The following is a 20,037-nucleotide window of genomic DNA, read 5'->3' on the forward strand; positions in this document are numbered from 1 at the left end:
ATGATTTAGGAACAACATGGCCTACTTAGTACAATTACATACAGTGGCTGATTTCTAAATGTCACTTTCATCATCTCACTGATGTCTTACAACAAAAACATCTTTTGTTTTCTTATCCTTACATAAGCTAGTAATAAGATATGGTAGTTAATTTATGTTAGCTTTAGAGATACATCAAATGCATTCACAACAGTTAAATATAATAATATTTAACTTGTGATAAGCCGGGTAGTCTGGGTGGCTGAGTAATTAAAGGCCCCGGTCACTTATAGAGGAAATATGGTATTCTAGGGATTCATGTAATGGATATTCAGTGGTGTGGACACATGCAAAGACAAAAAAAAAAAAAAAAAACATCCAGACAATTGCGCTCAAGAAGAATATAATCACAACAATTGAATTACAAACTGGAGGAAGTCTAATCCTTAGATCTCTGGTATATTTGCTTTCACTGTAACAAGATTGAATGCACTGGCATGTGATCATTAGTGCTTGTAAATTAGGTAGAAGGCAAGTGGAGAAGCCTGATATGCCACATCTATATGGACCAGAGTATTACACTAATAATCAGAATAAAAAAAGCCAAGAAGGAATTTGTTAATCTGCTCAACAGAAAAATATTAGCTCCTAATAACCATGCAGATGATGGATTTGACCACTGATTGATTTCTCCCTAGTTGGAATATAGACATCCTTCAGCAAAATAATATTTTTTTTATTGGAAAAAAAAACAGAATCCATGTTGGCATCAAGGTTAACAAGGTGGAAACATCTTCTTCTGTTGAATGGCATTGTCTGTATCTTATCATGTTATTTTATTTATTGTGTATGTAAACAGTTAAATTGCAACAAACCTCTTATAAGTAAGATGTCACACAGGTTGAAGAAATATTGTCCCTGTGTATATAATATAGATATCATATACTATATGTCAGAAAGTGTCCACCACTGATAATATAGACAGAAACCTGATCAAACCCACAGAAAAACATGAATAAATACACATACAGTATATTATTATTAATGAGTTAATAATCCAAAAAAACAAAAGTATTCATTTATTAATTATTATGAAATAGAATCTTTTATGTACAAACAACACAATATATCAAAACTAAATACACCTACTACTTATAGTGATAATGTGTGTGAGTTGTTGCCTTTACTAAAAGAAAAAATCTAGATTGTCGTAATACTGATGTACAACTACAGCTCCTCAGCGTGTGCTTTTACTGACTCTGCGAGTGTGTGTTTTGTGTATATGTGTGTTTCATTATCTTGTGGACGCAGTAAACTACATCTCCCCAGAAAGCTGCCAGCCCTTAATGAAGGCGAGAGCCTGGTTAGTCCCGTGCTACAGCTGGGACCCAGAGGAACTAGATTTGTTGGGTAGGAACCAAACATAGCACCCCCTCCCACCTCCTCCTCCTCCTCCTCCTCCTCCTGCTCCTGCTCCCTGTACCTCCCACGCTCTCCCCTCAAAAGAAAATGACACGAGCGAGGCTGAATCATGCTGATGGATTCTTTTACCCATCTCCGTTTAACTTTGGTTTGTTAGGATGCTGTGTTAACACGGTTGCCATGTAGTTTTGGGAAGAAGTCCACCAGAGCAAGGAGGATTTTTTTTCGTCTCAGTGGCATCACAGGGGAACAGTTTTTTTAAAGAATAATTCTTCCTAAAACTACACAAAATAGCTTGAAATCCATCACCGTTACTTTCATTTATAGACCATCGTATTGTTTTATCTCAGAAGGTCTCCATGGGCTTCTGACGTCACTGAATGTCAAGGTTTTTATTGGCTGTTTGGACTTGGACTGCGCTTGTTGGGCATGAGCCTTTTCCTCCTCAAGCCAAGCACCATCCCGCTTTCCATGACTGCTGTTACTCCATGTTTAAGATCAGTTTTTACTTCATCCCACAGTATCGTTGTGAAATTAATTTCTAGAGCTACTGGGAGAAGTCAGAAGTATAGGGTCATCTAATAATTTTCATTATATCAGGATTGTTTTTCACACTACCGTTTCTAAATCACAGATTTTGTAGTAAATTCTAACATATAAACAGATTCAATCAATATCTTACTAGCATTATAAACTCAGTGGTCACTTTTATTATTATTCATTTTTAATGTTGTTCTAGTTATATTGAAAGGTGTTTTTAGATTTATTTACACACATAACTCCTCTTAATGTAATGCAGTCAAACACTTCTGTAACAATGTCAACAAAAGTAAACATCAAGAGCCCCGCCCACTTTTGGTCCTTCCCAAAAATAGCTGAAAACTAAAGCACAGTTTACACCACTGCGCAACATAGACCTAAACTACGCTGGTGTGAGACATTTATACTTGTGCGCTTGTCAGTCTGATTTATGCTGTGTCTTTTTAGACAGTCGGGTTAATCTTTGTTGCTACTTCCTGTTTTACTTTCAACAATTACGACTGAAATTTTTCCTAATTGTACAAATTTGGGAAATGTTTCTATCTCCGAACTTCCTCAGTTAAATCTTCCTTGATGTTTTCCATCTTTGTTGATGCAAAACAAACAATTTGAAAATTGCAGGCATGGAGAAGCAGCTGGAAATACAAATTATAAATAATTAACATGAACTTTCGGACCAACAGAATCAGTCACAGAAAAGCTCATTGCGTGGCAATTTTGTAACTTTGCTGGAGGTATTTGAAGCTGACAGCTTGTTTGGTCTTTAGTGGTTTCTCATGGTTAGTTTGCTCATCAGCCCAAAATGCATTGAATATTAGATGATAATATCGTGCTTTTCTACCTATTCATACTTTAGAGCTTTAGAGTCGAAACCAAACATCTACCTGCTTGTTTACACAAGGGCACAGACATTCATTAACCAGAACCCAGCAGTGGGAGGAACTCGAGGTTCAGTGCCACTTCACATATTTGGCCACAGCCACTCCTAAAGTTTTTTTTTTTCATGAATATTTATAACCAGTTCTATTGGATTAGAGCACTCTGCAAATGTCCCAAAAATGAAATATTTGTCTGCTTTCACCTGCAACCTCAACTCATCTAAAATAATAAAATCTAAAATAATAAGATAAAATAGTAAATAGTATTTCTGTTGAACTCCATCTCTCAAAATGAGAAACCCATTAAGAAAATGGTATGTTCAAGAGATATCATCATATTGGGAGTCGACTTTTCAGCAGGGTTTTGAAGGAGGTGATCATTGAATATGTCCATCACTTAGGTTGTTCATCTTTTCTGTCTTGTGTTGTTATCATGTCTTGTTTAATTAAGGGCTGTGCAGCTTTCTCCTCACTCCCCTCCATTGCATTTCATTTGTGTTGTCGTGTTACATTCACTCTGAATGTCCCATCGACCTGCAGCACGGCCGCGACACTGTCATCAGCAGAACACAGTTCATTCATACCTGTGTGCTTCTAGAAAATGTTTGTTTTCCTCTGCAGCAGCTTAGTGTATATTTATTAGTTCATATGTTTTATTGATTACCAGTGTTATCTGCTGGGAATAATGAGTCACCATTTGTAGTCTAGTCTAGCTCTTCAAAAATAGTCCAAGTGATTAATTTTCTCTTCTCCTCTGACTGGCTTTTAAAGACAAATATAGAGTAGGAGTTTTGGTTTATTTGACTTTTATCATGTCAGTCAGAAATGAATGATTATTTCAATAATATTTCCATGATATGCACCTTACCAGGCCTGTGATAGTGGAGATTCCTCATTTTGGCTCCATGCGTGGCCACGAGAGAGAGCTGATCCTTCTGCGCAGTGAGAATGGAGAAACGTGGAAGGAGCATCTGTACGACTGCAAGACTGACGACCTCAACCAGCTCCTCAACGGCATGGATGAAGGTGAAGCACTCGGTTTAGCTTTCTGTCCTGCTGTGCTGACGTCCGTGACCCCACAGAGACGTACTGTGAACAATACAAATTGGAAATTTCATACTTCAGCCAAAAGGACTCTTTAGATGAGTTACAGTGGTGGAGCACCGTGGGACCTTATTTCAGTAAAAATGTGATGTCAGCAGTCAGTATTGTAGAAACAAATATTTTTTTGTCTTACGTTTATGAATTTAAAAGATAATTTTATAAGTAAGTTTTCAGCCTTCATGAAAACTGGGGCTGCCTCTGCAACGTTAAGCTTTAGAGTCTTCTTTGTACATCGGTCAGATCTCGATTTTCACTCCCAATTATTGCATCACAAACAGTGACTAAACAGATTAGGAATGCATGACTTAAAGTGAGCAAATGGCCAATGTTAGACTTAGAAAGACTTCAGTGATCCACAAGGGGAATTTCTTGGTCCTAGTAGCTTAGTTGTTACAAAAAGATGAGTTGTTATACAGCTGGATAGAGTATAAGGTATAAAAGAAGTTCTGTAGAGGACAGAGCTGAATCATCTGCTGGGGAATGAGCTCCTCTCTCCTTCTAATATTTGGGGTAGTGGATGGGTTGGATTGTCCACGATAGAGAGCAGTTTATCCAATGTCCTTCTCACTGAGACACTCCACGACTCCAACTCCCTACCAATGACATCCAGCCTTTCGGATCAGTTTGATGTCTTTTTTGCTGGTACTACTCCCCCAAGAAACCACAACAAAGTACAGGACACTCGCTACAACAGACTGGTAGAAAGACTCTAGTAACTCACTGCACACATTGAAAGACCTGCACAAACTGGGGCCTGTCAGACATAATAAATGAATTACAGTTTCTAATCAAGCATGTGTTTATCTTCCATGTAGAACTGGACAGTCCCGATGAGCTGGAGAGGAAGCGAATCTGCCGCATCATCACCAAGGACTTCCCACAATACTTTGCTGTAGTGTCTCGGATTAGACAAGAGACCAATCAGATGGGACCAGAGGGTGGGACTCTGTGCAGCCGCAGCGTGCCATTGGTTCAAGCTTCCTTCCCCGAGGGGGCGTTAACCAAAAAGATCAAAGTTGGGTTGCAGGTGAGTTGAGGGATTTCAAGTTTTCAATTTATCTGTCTAAAACAATCAACATAGCGCATCACTCATTCATCTTCTATTCTCTCTCCAGGCCCAGCCAGTGCCTGACGAGGCCGTGAAGAAGATCCTTGGTAACCGAGCAACCTTCAGCCCCATTGTTACCGTGGAGCCCAGAAGAAGGAAGTTCCACAAGCCCATCACCATGACAATCCCAATCCCACCCCTCTCAGGGGAGGGGCTTACCAACGGCTACAAAGGAGACTCTACTCCCTGCCTCCGCCTCCTCTGTAGCATTACAGGTATGAGCTAGACGTTTTAATTTTGGATATTTTAAGGTTTTTATTCGTGTATAGGTCAGTTTTAAGCCAGAGAAAGACATTTAGAGTTTAGTTTCACCTTTAATCTGTAACAGTCTATACATTGTTTTTAAGTAGCTTGTATGTTTAGGATTTACATTTTGGGGTCAATCAAACTTTTTCCAATGGCTGATCATGATCAAAGCATTAAATGTTCATTTTTATCTGTGTTACCAGGTGGCACATCACCAGCACAGTGGGAAGACATCACCGGCACGACCCCTCTGACTTTCGTCAACGACTGCGTCTCCTTCACCACTAATGTTTCTGCCAGGTGAGACACAACATATGTGCTGCACAAGGTGTTACAGAGAATGCACTCTGATACGGTTAGTGTCATTCTCTCAATTTATTTTCGTCATCAGTGTCTGAAATGTTTATTTGCCACCCATGCAGGTTCTGGCTAGCAGATTGCCACCAGATCCCAGAGACAGTGGGTTTGGCCATGCAGCTGTACAGGGAGCTGATCTGCGTGCCCTACATGGCCAAGTTTGTTGTGTTTGCCAAGATGAACGACCCAGTGGAGTCCAAGCTGAGGTGCTTCTGTATGACGGACGACAAGGTCGACAAAACCCTGGAGCAACAGGAGAACTTTGAGGAGGTGGCCAGGAGCAAAGACATAGAGGTACGGAGTCCTGTGTTGATTACTTGGTATTTGTTTTATTGCTTTTCGTCCTCAATAAAACTGGCAGGCCAAGATCACATCCAGGTGTTTGGACTGTACTTGGTCGGATCACTGATCATGTTTTACAAATCCACAAGAACTTAACAATAGACCAAGAATGCATATTGAGAAAAGCTCTTCTTCCTCAGGCCTCTTTAGCCGTGCTTTCTGCCATGCTTGGCTGATTAGGGTAATTAAACCCATGCACAAACCAAAGACACTTGCGCTCCCTCTGCAAGGCCAGTAGAGGTTCAGCCTTTTTGCCTCTGGTACTGGGTTCCATTGCACATACAGATGATCCCCAGATGTGCCAAAATTGCCCATTATGAGAGCTTACTTGTGTGCTGTGTTCCATCTTCATTTACTATGACCCAGTAACATATAATCCGGTTCTTGTACCTCTGTAGTAAATTTAGAAGTGAAGAACATTCATCATGAGACAAAACCTGTACAAATAAACTCTGTAGATATTCAGATATACTCAAATTTTTAATTTTCGAGCAGGAGGCGTTCCATTTTCTATCAGAGTGTTTGGAAAACTAGTTGCATAGATAAATACTCCGTTATATATGCTGCAGACAGTAAACTCGACTTCGACAACTGCAGTTGTTAATTAGTCCAAGCATCTTTGTATGAATTGTGTTCTGTACAATAAAACGCAACATTTTACTTCATGTTATAAAGTTTTGGATTCGATATTGTCTAGGATTAGAAGCGAGTTTCAAACTTGTCGAGATAAATTGCTAATTTTGTTTATCATGAGTGTTGTTTTTACTTCAGGTTCTGGAGGGAAGGCCCATCTATGTGGATTGTTACGGAAACCTGGCTCCTCTAACCAAAGCTGGTCAGCAGTTAGTTCTGAACTTCTACGCCTTCAAGGAGAACCGCTTGCCTTTCTGTGTCAAGGTACCCTGGCATACAGCACACTCCGTCATCATTATTACCTCCTGCTCAAGCTGGAACGTGGAGCAGGAGCCTCTATAAATCAGTGTCACAAAACTTTTTTTTAAAAAGTTACTAAAATTACACTCGAGATGAGATGAGATGAGATGAAATTTAGAGTTCTGTCCTTCTCTGCCCCTCTTACCAGTCAATTCTAGTTTCATGTAGAGTTAAAGTGGTTTACAAAGTATAACCCAGTTTCCTTTCCTGCTAAATATCCTCATCTCATTGATCTACCCATTAACTCTCCATAATCGATCCTTTAATCGATGTTTAATGGGTGTGCATTAGATCAGGCACTACTTTATCACAACACCACCACTAAAGAATGAAGGCATGGCCTGGGTAACACTGCAAGAGAATGTGTAAAAACAAAATTAAAGGTACGAGTTGAAGTTTTCTGTTGAATAGAGGATAGACATTTCAGGCCATACAAGATGCACTCATTTTAAACCTTCTGTCCGTGGCTTCAAACATTAAATTTCACACATTGATGAATTTGTTGAGTGCAGCTTTGTGTGAAAAATGGCCATGAAGCACAGTTGTAGAGAAGCAAGGAGTAAAAAAAAAAAATACAAATACCTGAGTGCACAGTTAATAATAGGAGAAAAAAAAGAAAGGAGTACATAAAGAAGCGATTTTCTCTCTCTAGGTTAGAGATCCCAGTCAGGAGCCATGCGGCCGCCTCACTTTCCTGAAAGAGTGTAAGACCATGAAAGGCATTCCACAAACGGCCGTGTGCAACCTGAACATCACACTTCCTGCGGTGAAGAAGGTAAGGCAGTGTGAACTCACCATTCTCTGTTGTCACGTCCATAATCATACTCATGGTCAGGGTTAGTTATCAGCCCCACCAGTAACACTGAAAGATAAAAAGACAGAGAAAGACTTTGGCCAAACTGCCGCCACTGTGTCTTTTATCTGTTTCAAGCTTCTCTCTATGTATATCGGTTACCTTTGCAGTGGATTCTCGTCATTGGCTGTTTCATTTTGCTCCTACCTGCTTTTTGATTTGGATGACATGCTTTTTGGCTGAGGGCTTCTGTGCAAAACAGTTTTTAGGGCTGGCTTTTTTGTGGCTTGACTTCTTTTGCCGTCTCTGCTGCTGCTTTAGTTTTTTGTGTGCGTGTGTTTGTTTGGTCTATTTTCTTTTTTTTTTTGCTTTTGTTTGCTAAAGTCGCTTCTCTTCTGCGTTGGAGCTTCTGTCAATCACTCCTTTTTCACACCCTGATGTTTCTTTTCCCCCCCTGCTTTCCATTATGTTACACCCCCTGTTTCTGCAATGCATCTTGGGAACCAGGAAATGGAGTCAGATGCCGAGGATGAGGTAAACCACACCCTCCCCACCATGTGCTTTCCTCTGCGCTAGATCTATAGCGGCCCCGCTCTGCTCTTCATAGCCTTATTCTTTCTGCTTCCTACACGGGCAATACAAGCTTTCTACATCCAAAGCAACATTTAGCAGCTCAGTTTTTGCATGATATATAGTAAATAAAAATTACTTGCTTCATGTTCTTATCCCCTGCGCTCTACAGAATGTGACAGAAGTGACTCCGGAAGTCGCTTGTCCTTAAGTCAAGGTTCAACAAATTTTAATTTAAAGTTTGTATCATGAGTAACTCAAGCTAATTTGATTAGCTTGTCATTGTAGCACCGACATTTACAGTGCAGTGAATACTCTTAAAAGAGAATTTGCAATTCTGCAATTAAATATGGGCTGCTTTTTTATGCAGACTACAGGGTTTGCTTTAATTTGACATTTCAGGGTCCAAATGCTGCTCCGCTGGCAGCACTATTGACTGTAGGGTGACCTAGAACTGATAGGTTTTTGTCTTGTTTGCTATTGTTGCAGACTGAAAAGCCAGAACGACGTCATACCTTTGCATCCCTAGCCTTACGTAAGCGCTACAGCTATCTGGCCGAGCCTGCACTGAGTGAGTTTGACATCTTCACTAACAAACCCTTTGATGACTATAATAATGCCAAGATTCGTAGTTACGATAGTTGATTAACACTTTTAATTAACCTGTAAAATGCGTGATCAATATTTAGATAGATGTGACCCAATGTAATAAATACATATTTCTCATCCTACATACATGCACTGTCCACATGCTTGTTATCAACATGGTACATATTTTTCTGCATGGGTCAATGAGTGGTTTTTAAGTTTCTGTGCCATACTTGCCCACGTTGTGAGTTGTACCTCTTCTGGGTTTGTTTGATTGATTTCCACTGCTGAGTTTTACAAGTCTGAATGCACTAAAATTTTTCTTTGACTTGCCTACATAGTAGGCATTTTGGAAGTAGGTCAAAGGAAAATTTTATTTGTATTACATTTGTCCCCTTGGAGTTTAAAGCTCTTTTTGGCTTTGTGATGATGTAGCAGCTTTATGTGGGACAACAATGCATGTTAGACGTCTTGACTTTGGCTTTCTTTCAAGTGTTTCTTCTAAGTTTGTCACAGTTTCTGCTTGTCACCGATTGGATGCTGCATGACAAAATGGACCAAAACTTTAGTCTTCGGGCGGTCATTTTGTCATATTTTGTTCTCCAAACAAAAAAAAAAGGACCTTGGTTCTGTTGTATCGTAGCGTCTAAATTGTCTTTGAGGAATCTGTCATTATATCATTTTTTTTGGACCAAACAGATAAAAGGCACTTTAAAAGCAGATTGAGATCAGAGTCAGAATCCATATGCTGGTATTTGAACATCTGAAGTCCAAAGAGAGAAGTTGTTTTTGTGTTAACAAAGGTGCATTTGTCGTGCCATTTTCTGTTGTCAGCTGTTGGTCTACACCATGTCTTTGGAAGTTTACTTTGCTGCTTTTTGTGCTTTGTTCAGTTTTTTCCTTATGTTGTTTTTGCTGTTGTTGTTGTTGTTTGTGTCATCTTCCAATCCTGAATCATACAGGAACACACCTGTTTCTTTTAATAACTCCATCCATTTAAGTCAATACTCAAATATATTACCTCAGCACATAAAACTGCTGTTTTTCCTTCCTAATACTAGGATTGCATCACTGACCTACTCTTCCTCCTCTGGTCTCTCCTTTCACATTTTGTTCATCCTTTTTCTTACCCTACATAATTTTCTGTTATCTTTACTATTCTACATTCTTTCGGTTGTTTTTTTTTTTTATTTTCCATTCCTTCTTCATCATAATTTCTACAAATTCACCTGAAGAAACTGCAGTCGAGCGAAGCACAACCGCAAGAACACTGCCTGCTGGTTACCCTCACAAACCTGTCTTTCCAACCAGACCTTACCCACCATGGTCGACTGCTCCTATTACCGTCCCTGGCCAAACAAGGCCCCTCGGAGTGGGGGGTTCCATCACCTGTACCGATTCACCGGCCGGCTCACCAGCTGCTTCTCCATTAAAATCTACCTGGCCCCTCTCAACCCCTTCACCTGCATGCCCTGCAACTATCAAACTAACACTGGGAGCTCCACCACCACCACCCAACCAGTCGTCCCCAGTTAAATCTGTCAGTGACATAGTGTCCTCATCTCCCATCAGATCATACAGGACTATGCCCTCTCCCATTAAAACTGTTGTCCAGCACGGTCAGTACCCTGCCCAGGTCTCTGGAAGCCCTTGTAAACTTGCCACAGACCCTGCTTCTATAAAAAACCTTGCTTCAGCGTACACGTCAAGGACTTCTTCACTTCACTTAGTACCCAATGGTTCTATACCAGAGAGGTCTTCAGCTCCTATTCCTCCTGCAACATCACAGAAGACACCATACAATATGTACAATTCTAATCTGCCTTTTAAAACTGCCCTTGGACCCACAGTTGTGACAGATGCAGGGGCACTCCCTATTTCTTCTGTTAAAAACATCTCCACTCTGTCCTCCTTGAAAACGTCTGTTGATTCAACACTCTCATCTCGAGGAGGAAGGACTTCCCTCTCATCTCTGTCCTCAACTGGCCAGACAACAATTCCCTCCTCTGAATTCTCTATGATGAATGGATCAGTTTCACCAGTTAAATATCCATCCTCCTCCTCCACGCCATCCTCCCCTTCTTCACGCCTTCTCTCAGAGAGGAGTAGCAGCCTACAGGAGAGGATTCAGGCCACCACCCAGGCAGCAACCTCTGGTGTCAGTGCCGCCATAAACGAAGCCATAGACTCATACTCCGTCTCGGGCTATGGCACTCTTAAATCACTAACCTCCTCGCGTAGAACTGCAACTACAAGTTCTGCTTACGGTTCTCTGAGATCTGTAACTGCCCCCACCAGCTCAACAGGCTCATCAAATACAATGACTGTACCTGTTTATTCATTGGTCAATGTCATCCCAGAGACTCCTGTCAAACCAGGGCCTGGGTCACTCAAAATGGCGCTTCCTGACTCCTCCCGTGCCTCATCCTCAACTTCTTCCTCTTTGTCTTCCTGTGTTACTGCAACAAAATTAAAGTCCCAATTGAAATCCCCTCCTTTTATCACGCCGCCCATTATCCATCCGACAGCAGCTTCCAACCAGGAAATACTGAAAGATGTAGCAGACATGAAAGAAGATCTAATCAGAATGACAGCTATCTTACAAACAGACACACAGACAGCAGCTAAAACTGTACAAACATCACATACTGGCACTCCCAAAGAGGCTAAAATAGAGGATGAGGAGCCATTTACTCTTGTGGAGAAAGTGAAAGAAGATTTAGTCAAAGTCAGTGAGATATTACAGAAAGATGTCATAAGCGAAGGTAAGACCATTGCAGGTAAAGAGAAAGCCTCAGAGGATGAATGGGAGGAGTTTTCCAAAGATGAAATTGAGGAGGCACAAAGAAGTGCCCTTTTAGATTATTATCCACCTTTTGATGAAAACACCCTTCTATTAAAGCACCCGTCCATGTCAGGCAAAGATTTAGAATTGGCAAAAGTTGTAGATTATCTTACAAATGACATTGGTGCTAACTCCCTCTCAAAAATGGCCGAGCTGAAATGTAGGTATGAGGAGGAGGCAAAAAGGGAAGGAGAAGAGAAGCAAAAACGTGTTCTCAAACCATCAATGTCAATACAAGAGCACAAACTCAAAATGCCTCCACCAGTTTCGGGCATGCTTAGGTCTCCCTCAGAGAAGGACCTAAGCAAACTCGCAGAGTCATATCAGGGATCGGACACAATACTAGAATCACCTGAGGACCTGTCTCATGAGCAGGATAAGAGTCCGCTGTCAGACAGCGGGTTTGAGACCAGGAGTGAAAAGACTCCCTCTGCTCCTCAAAGTGCAGAGAGCACAGGACCTAAGCCTTTGTTCACAGATTCACCTATCCCTCCTTGTGTAACTGAGACCAGGACCGAAGTGGTCCACATTAGAAGCTTTGAACAGCCTGATGATCCTTGTGAGCCTGGATTCATGGAGGAGGCTGCATCGGCTCTACCGGCTATGGAGCCAGAAATAGCTTCAGCAAATTCTAGCAAAGCCTTGCAGATGAAAATGCCAGAAGAGGACTCAATGATGAACAAAAGTATGTGTCTTAAAGAGGAAACTCATATTACTACCACTACACGAATGGTCTATCACAAGCCCCAGCTCACTGATGGTGCAGAGATGATAGAGGAAGGCATGTCGGTTAGAGATATAATGAAAGCTTTCCAGTCAGGCAGGGACCCATCTAAGGACCTGGCAGGTCTTTTTGAACATAAGGCTAGCCAGGATTCTGTCAAAGGTGATGAACTAACACCTAGATTTCTTGATAGAGACATTAAATCGAAACCCAAAGTTGAAAGGATAATTGAGGTTCATATTGAAAAGGGCCACAGCTCTGCAGAGCCAACTGAGTTCATCATCAGGGAAACCAAGAAACATCCTGAGCTTTATGTCTATAAAGGGGACCGTGGAATAAGGGAACTAACTGATTATGATGAAGCCCAACAAGAAGAAGAGGAGCTTACTGCAGAAGAATCACTGCCCTCCTTCCTCGAAACATCACGTGTTAATACCCCTGTGTCACAGGAGGAGGATAGCCGCCCAAGTTCCGCCCAACTGATGGCAGATGATTCATATAAAGCTCTAAAGCTATTGAGCCAGCACTCAGTAGAATACTGTGATGATGAGCTATCTGAGATCCGAGGCGAGTCGTATAGGTTTGCCGAGAAAATGCTTCTCTCAGAAAAACTTGATGTGTCATCACTGCCGCAGTCTGACACAGAGGATTCAGCAACGATGACTGACAAAAGTCGGCACCTAGTTTCTGAGGAGAGTGGTAGCCGTAGTACTGAGACTATGAGTCAGCAACATGGAAGCCCCAAAAGGGAGTTTGTTTCTAAGTCATCTAAAGATGGATCCCCGAAATCTGGTAAATTCTTGCACAGGGATGATCCATCTCAGTTTGATAAAGTGACGGTGCTCCATTACTCCACAGAACAAGGCAGCCCCAAACATGCAGTCTGGATGAGATTTACAGAGGATAAACATGACAGAAGCAGGGAGAAGCTACTTTATGAGGATAGGGTTGACCAAACTGTAAAGGAAGCTGAAGAAAAACTCAGTGAAGTGTCACAGTTCTTCCGTGACAAAACAGAGAAGCTCAATGATGAGCTGCAATCTCCTGAGAAAAAGCCTGTAAGACGAGAGCCAAAGGAACCAAGGTCCTGGCCTAGCTCAGCCTGTAGCAGCCCTGAGAAAACACAGCAAAAACCTAAGGTAGGAGAAGAGGCTTTCAGCAAAAGCAAACTCAGGGAGCCATCAGTTGGTAAAATGTTTGGCAGCACCACAACTGCTGAAAAGAAAAGCTCCAGCTTACCAAGCAGTCCCCAGAAAAGTGTTCTGTCTCATACCAGTGAGGATAAAATTAAACAAACTAAGACTAGTGAGTCTGAACCTTCTTCCCCTGCTCATGTAAAATCAACATCTAAAGTAAGTGCTGTGAGAATGAAGTTTGAATCTGAGGCTCAGAAAATTGTTCAAAGTCAGTCTAGTCCAACCAAAATTCCTCCTCCAGTGCAGCCAAAACCTTCAATTAAGAAATTACAGGAGAGCAAGCTTCCCATTTATCAGTTTGCAGGAGGAAAATCATCCAAATCTGAAACAACAGAAGAAGGAAGCACTAAAAAGGATGTTGAGAAGGACATAGGTGACAGTAAACCCACTTTAATGTCAATGCCTAAATCTTCAAAAGTTGACAAAAACATCCCAGAAGCCTTGCCACAAATTAATGAAACAAAGTCTGACAAAGCAACTGCTAAAGGGAAAGTTATTCACTCCAGTCTTACTCAGGAAATTAAAGAAAGCATTAAAGTTCAGAAAGCTCAGGCTCCTGCCCTCCGTGACACTGCTAAACTGGCAGAAAAAGTCAGCGATGCTAAAAAATATCAGCAAATCACAACAATTGAGTCAGCCTCCAAAGAAATGGTCACAGAGCTGCAGAGAGATGCAGAGGAACCACTAAACAAAAACCTCAGAAAAAAGACAGAATCCCAAATTCCTGTAAGAACAACACCCTCCACTTTAGATAATGATCCCACAAAGAAGCAGACATTAGCTAAACCCTCACAGATACCTACTCTGTCTAAAACCAAAATACTCAGTCCTGACGCAACCCCTGCAAAAACAGATCTAACCTTTGAAATTCTTGATAATGCACCCAGAGATTCCAACTCCAATAACCTTCCTAGTCCCAGAGAAATGCTGGAGAAAGTCATAACCCCTCCTGTTGCTATAACAACCAAAGAAGATCCAAAGAACTTCAAGGGCATCAAAACGTTGCCTGTTTATGTCAGTGTCCAGGTCGGCAGGCAGGCGGAGAGGGAAGCAAAGGGAGCAGTGTACACAGTCAAACAGAAATCAAACTCAGCACTCAGCCCTATAAGCCCAGATGATGACACACTAGAACAGGTCTCTTTCATTGACAGCTCAGGAAAAAGCCCCCTTACTCCAGAGACCCCCAGCTCTGAGGAGGTCAGCTATGAGATTACATGTAAGACCCCTGATGGCTTGATGGAATTCCTGACAGGGAAACCAAGCCCCATTATGGAAGTATCTGAGGAATTAGAGGAAGACGATCAGGGCAACGTTGAGACCTTAACAGAAAGTAAAACTGGTGTTCATGTTACCCAGGCTGACCTAGCTAATGCCAACGAAGAAGAAAGGACAGTTACTGATAACCAGCAGGATTTTACCAATAATTTCAACCAGCAAGAAACAACAATGTCTGATATGCGTGATGAAATAACAGGGCAAGAGAGGCAAGAAGTCTCAAAAGATAAAGGTATTGCATATATTGAGTTCCCTCCCCCTCCTCCTCTGGACTCAGTTTCAGAAAATTCCGACCCAGAAAGGAAAGGTTCCTGTGCATCTTCAGAGACTGAGACAGAAATGATGGACGTGAACTTACAGGAAGAGCATGACAAGCATCTGCTGACCGAGCCAATTATACGGATACAGCCACCTTCCCCGGTGAACCTTGGGGCAGATGACAGTCAATCAGATGACGACAATGGGGACGATGAGTCAATCTTTCAACCGATTCCTTGTAAGAAATTCACTTTCAAAGTTCCTGAGGAGGAGGAGAAGAAGAAGGAGAAGGAAAAGACAGCTAAAGTGAAAAAACATGACAAAAATGGAAATAATAAAGAACCTCAAAATGGGACCAATGGTTCCAATGGTTCCAGCAATGGATCTAAAGGTTCTAATGGCAAAGCAGAGGATTATGAATATGAACAAAATGGAAATGACCAGTCAATAACTGATTGTTCGATAGCCACAACGGCTGAGTTTTCTCATGACACAGATGCGACTGAAATAGATTCCCTTGACGGGTATGAACTTCAGGATGAGGATGATGGCCTGTGCGAGCAGGCAGATTTAAGGCTGTTTGGTCTCCCAGACAGCCGGAGAGACGTCTGGGCGACAGACTCGTATAGGTCCTGTGACCGCTCTTTTACCCAGACCAAACTGGAGGTTATTGAAGAGGAGAAAACTCCAGAGGAATGTCAAAAGGACACTGTCAAAAATGATATACCTTCAAATGGTGTTCAGTCTGATGGTGTTAGTAAAGATGGAGCTAAAAGTCAGGAGCAAAAACTCTCTGATAAAGAGGGATTTTCAGACACTTACTTTAGTTATAAGTTAGAAGAGGAGTTTAACTCTCCTTTTAAGACTGTTGCCACTAAAGGGCTGGACTTTGACCCTTGGCCCAGTAAAGGTGGAGAAGAAGAAATCGTTGACATGGGAGGGACAAGGGGAAGCAATGGTGAGCCTAAGCCTTATGGATCGGCAGTCGACGACCAGTCTCAGGTCACAACACCAGATACTACCCCAGCCCGAACTCCAACGGATGATAGCACGCCGACGAGCGAGCCAAACCCATTCCCCTTCCATGAAGGGAAGATGTTTGAGATGACACGCAGTGGTGCGATTGACATGAGCAAGAGGGACATGGTGGAGGAGAGGCTCCAGTTTTTTCAGATTGGTGAGCATTCCTACTCAGCGGGCAGGTACAGGGTTAGGGACTCAGAGATTGAAGCCTCCTCACAACACAGGGATCAATTTATTATTCAAGATCCTACAAGTATCTTATCAGTCCCTCAAATCTCTATTCAGACTACTACTGTCCAGCTAGAAATATCAAAGGCGGCTGGGAGTTACAGCATGTGCAGAGATTCAGCCTCAAACCCAGAGCCTAAATTTTCCACTTTTAAAACAGGATTCAAGCAATCACATGATAAAACCTCAGATACTTCAGGTAGCACTTCTAAATGTAGAACTCAAAGCACCTTGAATTGTTCTAATGACAAAACCTCAGGAACAACTGTAGATAGTTTTTACTCTGCAACATCAAATTATGCAGATTATTGTACTTTAATTACATCAACCATTACAGATAACAGTTTGAATAATAAATCCTCTTGCACTACACAAGATTATTCAAATAGCAGAATTCCTTCAGGTACATTCCAACAGAGCACAGTTTATTCTTATGGCCATTCACAACAGGTTAGCAATTCCCAAACAAGTAGCAGCAATACCAGTAGCAACATCCCTGATACCAATTTTATCAATTCAGGTGTCTTTCAGCCTGGCAGTATTGTGTTCAACTTGTTGTCCTCCTCAGCACCCACTCTGCAGGAGGTCAGCAGGATTGAAACATCCTTCAGCCAGTTAGAGGCAAACAGCAGGGACAGCAGGACGTTTCCTTGTGTAGCAATAATAAACATGGAAGCCAAAGAGAGCAAAGGCCAGATATTGAAATCCAGGTTACCACTGAGGGTGCCCTGCCTAAAACTATGCAGTCAGAGTCACCCAATTATGAAATACCAGACACAAGAAAACAAATTCCTAATTAGGAAACACACTATGCAAAAAGCCAGGGAAAGATTGGACCCTTTTCAGGGTTTATTTCCAAAGTCTAGGATCCCAGTGATGAAAGCCATTAAATACCCGTCTTGTTCTCAGGGGCGGAATCAGGTTAGAACCAAATCTGCAATTAGTGATGGGAGCATTAAAACAGCCAAGGGTGATAAGCAGCAAACAAAGAACAGATTCAGTACTGAACACAGATACAGTTTAACAAAGCCCCCCAGAAGAGGTACCCCAAAAGATACAGAGAGAAAAAACAGCGCAGCACTCTCAAAAAACACAAAAACGAATTCCATCAGAGGTCATGTTACCAAGCCCTTGGAAAAACTGATCCCCCAGGAGGCTAAAACAAAGTTAGAGGGAAAAACACTGCCCACTGAGGACGAGGACAGCTGCAGCCTCAGCACTACCAGGAACACTTCCTTGTCAGAACTATCTAGAACTTCTCGAAGTTCCTGCCCTTCACGCACCTCTACCTCCACGTCCACCTGCACCACCACATCAACACCATCTGCTAGAGATGTGAGAGCTGAGGTTGAGCAGGCCAGCAGTGAGAGGAGGAGGAGGATGAGCAGGAGGAAGAGTAGGCGGACACTTGGAGGGAAGGAGCAAGAGCAGAAGGAGGAAGGGAGTCAGGTTGATCCACCAATCACGGCTCCTGTCACGGAGAACAAGACTAGTTTGTAAACTCTTTCTTGAATGCTTACGTTACTCTGTGGGATGCATGTAGCTGTTGTGGGTGCTTTGTGACGTGACGTAAGTGTAGCTGTCATTTCTTCTTCCTGTCCTTCTTGTTATCTGTGTCCTGTGGTGTCTGATAGACATAGATTTTAAAGGCTTAACTATTTAAGATGGACTCCCTGGATCAAGCGGGAGATTTTATTTCATATTTCAAAATCTGCGAGAAAACAGGATGTCAGTTAATTACCTCATCAAAAATAATGTCCTGCTAGTGGCAGCTTTATGGCAACCTAAATGAGGTCTTTAAGAAAGAAAAGGGTCATAGCCTAAGAACTATAACTTCAACAACGGAGAGCACCTTTTAGTTTGGTTTTCAACTTGAGAGCTAGGAGTGAGTATGCTTTTCCACTAGTGGGGCTAACTTGCACATCCTCAGTTTCCTTTCACACTAAATATGAAGTTGGATTTGCACACCCACCACACGACATAACACCACACCGAACACCTCCACTCTGAACACGTCTGAGACCCGGCTGTGAGTGGTTGCTCGGGGAAACATGACCTTGTGTTTGTTTTTGGTCAGCTTGCCTTGGTTTGTAGATCACGTTGTGGTGCGGTGAAAACAATTCATAAGCTGAACTTGACAGTCAAGAGCACGTCTGTGTAGTAAGTCGTTCAAAAGTAGTTGGGAAAGCTGGATGACTTTTGATTTCAAGTTGAAGCGATGAATTGTTTTTATCAGTGAGAGGGAATGTTGCCTGGTGGTAGATTTTGTGTTGTTAGTGACGTGATACAAAACTCTCTAAACTCCTTTTACTAATTCTAATACTATTAACGTCAAACATTTCAGTGTGAGTATTTGGTTTCAGATTTTTCCTTTCTGGCCCCTCAGATCCACGGTAGTGTTACTGATGTCCTTTCATAGTTCGAGACTAAAAAATTGTTAGTATCCACAACATTAAAGCTAGTCCAGTTAGCATTGTATGGAAATCCCTACATTGATTTAATAATTGGAGAAAAATAAACAACAAACATGCTCTTTACGATAGCAATTTGAGGGATGAAGGTTAGTTTGGCTCCTGGACAAGATATCATCCAACATCACGTCCCACATTTTGGTTTCTATACAGAGCCAATAAATAAGCATTAGTGTGCGTATATATTAAATGAACATATTATGATGGAGGCATCTAACCTTCACTGAAAGGTTTCCCACAATGTCCACCTGCTAATTCGGTAACAGTGAGCTAAAGTTGGTCTTTATGTTTATCCCAGCACCAACACATCAGGCTTTAATGTGAACATCACATCAGTAAAAGGGAACAGTCTAGTATAAATAAGTAGGTATACTCTTATTAGTTATTAAGTAGGTCTTAGAATCAACGGTCTGAAACAGATAAACTTTCAGTTCACAAATCCCAATTCAATTCTCCCATTAAATGTCACTGATTCCTTCTGGGAGCTATTTTTGTGCGTCTCCTTGTGAGAAGCACACTCTTTGATTCTTATAATAATCTCATAATTTCACATTAACTGTTTGTATCCTGCCCTTCCTTGCTACCTCACACAGGCCCTCAGAGTCCCTGTGAGAGAACAGACCTCCGCATGGCAATAGTAGCCGACCACCTGGGACTCAGCTGGACTGGTGAGTCTAAACGCACCTCACATTTACACTCCAAAAACCAGCATCGTAATACTGTGCGCTAATCAACGTGACACCGAGAGAAAATCGCTTCCATCCCAGTTGAAAGTGTGTGATTGCTCTCAGTTTGTCTGTTGGATTTGATGCCCATCATGCAATGTGAGATGATTCATCATGTACGTTTTAAAGAGCAGGCTGAGAGTGGATTAGTTTTACAGTGTTTGTTGCCATCTGGTGGGCGAATGGTATGACAGTATCCTGACTGAGCAGTACTGCAGTGGCAGTGATACTTGCATCATCTGTGAAATTATGAAACTCAGATAATGCTCCAACCGTTGGATTGTTTTGAAAAGTTAAACACTTTCAGCTCGTGATGAGCAATAAAAGCTGAAGTGAAGAATATACGCAACAGTACGTGCATTGCTAATTATAATGAACAGATTGAATTACACGCATGTGTGTTTGAATATATTGAAGAGAAACATTAGGAGG

At 41.8% G+C, this 20,037-nt stretch overlaps 1 protein-coding gene across 49 annotated transcripts in view; it reads left to right on the forward strand.

The window, feature by feature from the left end:
* LOC125022127 (ankyrin-3-like) overlaps positions 1 to 20,037 on the forward strand; it is a 149,821-nt gene that overhangs the window by 116,093 nt on the left and 13,691 nt on the right. For 36 of the 49 annotated variants that reach the window (XM_047608462.1, XM_047608453.1, XM_047608484.1 and 33 more), the window contains 11 exons: positions 3,691 to 3,845; positions 4,739 to 4,950; positions 5,039 to 5,246; positions 5,481 to 5,577; positions 5,700 to 5,928; positions 6,748 to 6,873; positions 7,562 to 7,684; positions 8,210 to 8,236; positions 8,762 to 8,843; positions 10,096 to 16,335; positions 19,474 to 19,548. In XM_047608462.1, coding sequence (XP_047464418.1) covers positions 3,691 to 3,845; positions 4,739 to 4,950; positions 5,039 to 5,246; positions 5,481 to 5,577; positions 5,700 to 5,928; positions 6,748 to 6,873; positions 7,562 to 7,684; positions 8,210 to 8,236; positions 8,762 to 8,843; positions 10,096 to 16,335; positions 19,474 to 19,548 — 7,574 coding nt within the window. The remainder of the gene's footprint in view (positions 1 to 3,690; positions 3,846 to 4,738; positions 4,951 to 5,038; positions 5,247 to 5,480; positions 5,578 to 5,699; positions 5,929 to 6,747; positions 6,874 to 7,561; positions 7,685 to 8,209; positions 8,237 to 8,761; positions 8,844 to 10,095; positions 16,336 to 19,473; positions 19,549 to 20,037) is intronic. The other 13 variants (XM_047608486.1, XM_047608488.1, XM_047608490.1 and 10 more) reach the window with 5 other exon arrangements.

The sequence above is a fragment of the Mugil cephalus genome, chromosome 16 (assembly GCF_022458985.1).
Source record: "Mugil cephalus isolate CIBA_MC_2020 chromosome 16, CIBA_Mcephalus_1.1, whole genome shotgun sequence".
Classification (NCBI taxonomy): Eukaryota; Metazoa; Chordata; class Actinopteri; order Mugiliformes; family Mugilidae; genus Mugil; species Mugil cephalus.